This window comes from Pteropus alecto, unplaced genomic scaffold (genome assembly GCF_000325575.1).
Source record: "Pteropus alecto unplaced genomic scaffold, ASM32557v1 scaffold134, whole genome shotgun sequence".
Classification (NCBI taxonomy): Eukaryota; Metazoa; Chordata; class Mammalia; order Chiroptera; family Pteropodidae; genus Pteropus; species Pteropus alecto.
The window spans coordinates 11,085,885-11,092,237 of record NW_006436283.1 but is presented as its reverse complement, the minus strand read 5'-3'; the positions used below and the strand labels follow the sequence as shown (position 1 = coordinate 11,092,237).

The following is a 6,353-nucleotide window of genomic DNA, read 5'->3' as shown; positions in this document are numbered from 1 at the left end:
CACAAAACCACACAGATACACAGACACACACACACACACAAACACACACACACACACAGACACACAGACACACACAAACACACACATACACACAGACACATGTATACACAGACACATACCACTCCTGACACATATATATGCCCCGCTTGGATACACACACACACACACACACACACACACACATTCCGAACACACACATATTTATTGCCCTAGAAGGAAACAAAAGTAGAAATGACGTAGAAGAAAATGCACAAAAAATGGAGCCAGGAGCCTGGGCTCCGTCGGCCTGGCCACGAGGTCCTGCGCCGGTCCCTTACTTGCTTTGACCCTCAGTTCCATGAGGTAAACAGAAGTAGCCTCCCCCCCAAGAGATTCTGTGAGGAGAAGATGAGATGGGGAAGAGGACGAGCTACGGGCACCTGTGTGGGCCGGGCACCCCTGGATGCCCCTTCCCCGTCCTCAGCAGAGGAGGCACGGCCCCCGCCATCGTCGCAATTCTCATTATCGACACTCGGATACCACCCGACCGTCTTGGGACGTGCAGACCTGGAGCGGAGAGCAGGGCTGGGCTGCAGCTCAGGCCGCCTCCCCAGTCTAGTGTAAGAAGAAAGGCGCCTCGAAAGCAAACGCACCGACGGGAAGGTGCAAGGAGCTGCGATGACGACTTAGGGAGGAATCGCCGAGCTTTGTAACCTTCCTCGCACTTACTCAGTGGAACGGGCCAGCGACGGCTTCTCCTGACAGGGACCTGCTGTGCCTATATCTGAGCTCCAGCGGTGCTGCCAGGGCACCGAGGAGGCCTCTGGCCAAGCTCTGCCCCAGCAGGCACCCGCTCCTTGTGCCCCAAGAGACTCGGGCCTGGCTTTCTTCCACGTCTGCAGCGCCAAGGCTCGCTGGGCGTCTCTGCTCCTTCTGCACGCTCGCCAGCCCCAGACCTCCTCGCCACATCTCGTCCTGCTCAGCGCTTGGTGTCTGCAAGTCCCTCCGAGTACCTCCTGGACCCCCAACTCAGCCAGGTGTCCCTGTTACAGGCTTGTGAGGCAGTGGTGCTACCCCTTCGTGGCACTTTGCACACCTGGACTCGCTATTCTTTATTGAGGTGAGGTCGCATCGCATAACATTAACCATTTAAGGTGCCCCATTCAGTGACGATTGTGCAATCACCTCTATCTAACTTTGGAACATTTTTGTCACCCCAAAAGGAGACCCAGCACCCAGTAAGCAGTGGTTCCCGTGCCTTACCCCTCACATATCTGGACTTTTGAAGTTAATCACGCACAGCTACTATACGGCCTGTTCCCCCCGCCCCGCCCCGGAAGTGTGCTCCGTGCAGCGGGGCCCAGAGCGGCCGGCTCACCTGCAGCCACGAAGAGGATGCCAGCACTGAGGACGATGTTGTTCTTGCGGCTGTAGAACCTCCCGGCACCGATGCAGAGCCCACCGAGCAGGAGCAGGATGGTGCTGAGGATGGGGAAGACGCTGGAGGCGCGCACGATGCCTGGGCCAGGCGGGAGATGGGGCAGAGAGGGTGGTATCCTCCTGGGCACGGCCATGGCATTGGCCAGCAGCCCCCGTGTTCAAGGCCCTTCCCCCTGACTGTGAACATTCCCATCAGGCCCTGGAGACCGTGGAGCGTTGGGAGCTGGGGCTGGTGGGGCAGCTGGACCAAATGTAAGTGATGACACAGGCCTGCTGGTTCTCCCCCCGGACGCCAAGTGGGCTGGAGTCACAACTGCCCACGTCTCGCTTAGGCACTCCTGCGTGTGGGTTGCACTTCTGCCCGCCAGAAGGGAGGAGAGCTCCTCAGTGGCACCAAGGAGGCCACAGTAACAGCCATGAAAACAGGAGACTGCCTCCCGTTCCGATGACACCTCACAATCCCCTGACCCCTTCATGGGCACCGTCCCCAGGAAGCCTCCAGAAGGCTGGGAGGCGGCATCTGTGACAGGCACCTCCGATGGCTGGCTGAGGACACAGGCTTTAGCACTGAGTGGGTCTGGTTGCAGGCCCTGCTCTGTGACATGCTGGCTGTGTAGTCTTGGTCACGTCACTTCACCTCTCTAAAACTGAGTTTCCCCATTTTGTGGAATGAAATTCATAATCCTATAGTTAGTTTTGTACATATAAGGGGCTTAGCACAAGGCTTGGCCACAGCACACACTTCCTAAGTGACAGCCTTTATCTCTATCATCATCGTCATCACCCCCAGGTGACAGACGAGGACAGGGAAGCTCACGACCTCGTGAGGTCACAGAGGAGAATGTGGTTGGACAGAGTGGGACGAGCATGGACCGTCGTGTCTAACAGAGCTAGATTTGCACCCTCGCTCTGCCACTGACTAGCAGGGTGACCAGGGCAGCTACCTTCTGACCACCAAGGTCCCCTCTTTTATAGCCTGGGGACAGTGGTAATACCTCCCTATAGGGGGTTGAATTGTGGCCCCCAAAAGACATGTCCAAGTCCTAACCATTGGTTCCTATGAATGTGAGCTCATTTGAAAGAAAGGTCTCTGCAGACATGAGGATGCTAAAGGTCTCGAGATGACGCCATCCTGGATTCGGGTGGGCCCTGAATCCAATGACAAGTGCCCTTATAGGAAGAGGAGACGCACGAGGGAGAAGCTGTGTGGAGATGGGGCAGACAGAGGAGGGATGCAGCTCCGAGTCGAGGAGGCCTGGGAGCCGCAGAAGCTAGAAGAGGAGAGGAAGCACCCTCCCCGTGGCCTTGTGGGAGCACGCCCCGCCCATGCCTGACTGGAGGCTTCCGGCTTCCACACGCGAGAGGGCAGATGCCTTTTGTTTTAAGCCACCCAGTTAGTGGTAATTTATTACGGTGGCCCTAGGAAAAGAATATACCGCCCACGACGATCGATGCGAGAATTTGATGAAATAAGGTTCATAAAGCACTTAGTAGGGGCTTGGGGGATGTGGGTCCCCCTTCCTTAGCACACAGCAGGGAGGAAGGGAATGAGGAAAGGAAGGGGGACGTGAAGAGGAGCCCCAAGCTCAGCCTTCCTGATGTGCCGGCAGGTTTCCCAGCCCAGTAGAAATCTCATTGGGTGGACCCTTGGTGGCCCCAGCAGGGGACAGTGAGTCAGGGAGTGCTGGCAGGCACCAAACTCCTGAGCCAGCTGAGCTGGTTTGTGGCCTTTCAGCCTCTGAAGACAGCGTTTGTCTCCTCTTCTGTAAGCCCACCAGTGTGTGCCCCTGCTTCACAGAGAGGGGTTTGTTTGGGGCATTAAATGAAGCTCTTCTCTCCGCCACCTCCTCCTCCTCCTCCCTCTGGCTTCTTACAGCCGCGGGCTCTGGGAGGTTTCCTGTGGGCTTCTGAAAAGTCCTCTGAGCTCTGCCGGCCAGCAAAGCCGGGATCAGGGCCCCTCTGATGCCCTCGATCTGCAGACCGCTCGCTCAGAGGGGCAGAGAGAAGGGAGCCTGGCGTCTCTAAGGTCGCTGAGGCCAGGTCTGGCTCAGAGCCATCCACCCCGCCCAGGTAAGTCCTGTGAGCACCTGTCCCTTGCCACATGGGCTCACTCTGGAGCTCCGGATGTGCAGACGCCAGTCGGGGTCGCTGTGGACAATGGCACAGGCTGGTTTTACGTGGAGCTGAGGGGCAAGCACGGTCAGTGTCCAGCCCGTGGCCAGATCAAGGCCCAGTGCACCTCCTTTCAACTCGCCCTCAGGCACACCCAGCAGCCCTGACACCAGCACTGTGAGGCTGAGCACAGAGATCATCCTCCTATCTGGAAGTGTGGAATCTGGAAAAGGGGCCCAGGCCCAGGGTCAGATGCTCGGGAGCCCGTGGGGCTGGCGAGGCCGGTGGAAGAGAAAGAGCAGGTGAGGTGTGGGTGGTGGCCTCGCAGCCCCAGCTGCTTGTGGAGCTGCCAACCAACAGAGGCCTCGCCGGAGCCCAGAGCCCACCAAGGAGCCCTGGTTTCTCTGGAGGGCTTCAAATGCACGGCTTGGGGGCGGACTTTGTTCTTGAATTGTCAAAGGTGTAAGAAGCACAACCGTGGACCTGCCCGGGCTGGTGCCCCACACCTGGACAGCTGAGCCGCCACTCTAGCAGGCTCTCCCACAGGGAGTCCACTGGAACCTTCTGTGACCTCCGACACACCTGTTCTCCTCTGCAGCGTCAGCACCGGGAGGGCGGAGCTCTGTTTTGTTCACTCCTGTATCTCTCATGCCTAAAACAGTGCCTGGCACACAGTAGGCCCACAAAAAACTTTCTGTTATTTATTGAATAAGTGAGTAAATGAATTCCCATGATCCCTGTCACCTGCAAACATCAGCCTCCAGAGCTCTCTCTCTCTCTCTTTTGTGCTTCTATATATTTTGAGGATCAACCGTCTGGACACAGACCAGAGGACTGAATACTAGGGACCAGGGTGTCCTGGGAAACACAGGCTGGTGACCGTGACCTTGGCTTGTCCCAGAACATTGCCTACTCCCTCCGGCCCCAAGTTCACAGGACCTATACTCTGGAGCTCCGTTTCAGGGCCAATTCTCCCCGTTTCTGCAGCTCCTGAGTGGCAAAAGCCCTCATTGTTGGAGAGTCAGCTCTGCCCTCCACCCCAATTCCACCGGCACCCAGAGCTCACAGGCCCTGAAGCCATCACCCCTTCTCTTCCTGGGGAATCTCCAGGCTTGTTAATGACCGCGCTGGTTTCCCTGTAGGGTACATTTGAGAACATTTCCTTCCCAAATAAGCTTTAATTGCTGTTGAGCTGTCACTATCCTTTCATGTGGGGAAATCACTGCTGAGGCCTCTCAGCCTTCTCTCCCTCCCTGGGCTCATTGCTGGTGCGGTCTGAGGACGGCAGGAACCTGCGCTGGACGGCGCCTGCGTGGCATGCTCTCGGTCTGCCCCCCAGACCCTCGGTCCTCCTCTCTCCTTCCAGTCCTGGGCCCGGGAGGCTAACACCATGGACGAGTCAGCGGGCACCCTTGACTTGGCTTCTGGAGGAGCATGCAGGTGAGACTTCCTTCCTGCAGGCTGTGCATCGGGTGGCTGCATTCTTCATAAAGGCCACAGCTCCCGCCAGGTGACTCTGTCCTTACGGCAACCCTTCTCCGGGTTCCCATACCTACCTCCCTCACCTGTCCAGGCCTGAAGGGGGGGAGGGGTGCGGCTTCTCCTGCGGCTCGCCCCTGTGTGCTTGCCGTCCCTTGCAAGTTTCCCATAACCTCGCCCACACCTTTGTCCATAGTCCTGCACTGACGCCCTTCGTCCACCCCATCTGCCGAGCGCACCATCTGCTTCCAGCCGGGACCTCAGGAAGCCACATTGCCTGACCTCCGGGCTGATACGTCATGAGACCAGTCTAGAAAGAGATCCTAGAGCTCTGGGGACCCTGATGGGGACAGGGGCAGGGGAATGACGAGGAAGAACCAGTGCCAATGCCCGTAACCTCAGACAAGTTCAGTGGGAAACGCAGAGGGTGTGGTTTGTTCTCTTTGGCTGGCTTCTCCTCCCTCACAGTCCCAGGGTTGGTCAGTGGGGCAAATCTGCCCTCTGAACTGTCTGAGGCGCCTGACTGCCCTGGGTGTGGCAGAAAAGGGCAGGTTCTGAGTGGGTAGATTTTCAGTGGAGCCATCCCAGCTGGGCTGAGCACCAGGGGCCACCCCAGGTGGATGGCTGTGCAGGCCGCACGCTGTGCAGGTCGAAGGCTGTCATTCATACCACAGTCTCTGCAAGTGGCATCCTCCAAATTGTGCAGCGTGCAACCCGCACAACTATTCGTGGCGACCCTATGGAATGTCGTTTGCTTGGTTCGGTGCCGGCCCCCAGAAAGCAGAAAGAGAGGACGGGTGGGAGGAAGAGGAGAAGGTGAGGGAAGGAGGAAGGAGAGGCAGATCTGGTTGAATGATTTCAGGTTCTGGGCCTGGCCAGAGCAGCCTCACACTGCCCCAGGCTCCGTGAGAACCACGTGCTGCTCTATTTCACCAGATGACTCAGAACCAAAATCCTTTCTCTTAGGAAAAAAATGATCCATAAGTAGGTGCAGAGTGAATTGTGCTCTCTCTGAGGATGGTGGTATCGATTCTCTATAAATGAAGGCAGGCCCAAGCCCCCGGGGGTCCTGCTGTGAGCAGCTCTGCGTGTGTCTAGGCTAATTCGAATGGGAAAATGACTTGGAAGTGGTGCTGTTTTTCTCCTGCTCTGCCTTCAGCTCCCTCCTTCCTCCCAGGGAGGTAGTCCCGGGCCCGGGGATGAGATCTGGATTTAGGGCATGGGGCTGGGTTTGTCCTTTGGGTTCAGTATGTGCTGTGACTTCCTGGCTCCATTCTGGGGCCAGCCACAGGATCTGGGCAGGGTGGGGATTCAAGGGGCAGCTCATGGGCAGATGAAGTGGC

The 6,353-nt window shown here is 57.5% G+C and overlaps 1 protein-coding gene across 1 annotated transcript in view; it reads right to left on the bottom strand.

The window, feature by feature from the left end:
• Positions 1-6,353, bottom strand: part of CACNG4 (calcium voltage-gated channel auxiliary subunit gamma 4) — a gene marked incomplete at its 5' end in the record, with an annotated part of 57,172 nt that overhangs the window by 3,609 nt on the left and 47,210 nt on the right. Inside the window, one exon of the mRNA XM_006912422.2 lies at positions 1,358-1,498. Within this exon, the coding sequence (XP_006912484.2) occupies positions 1,358-1,498 (141 nt within the window). The remainder of the gene's footprint in view (positions 1-1,357; positions 1,499-6,353) is intronic.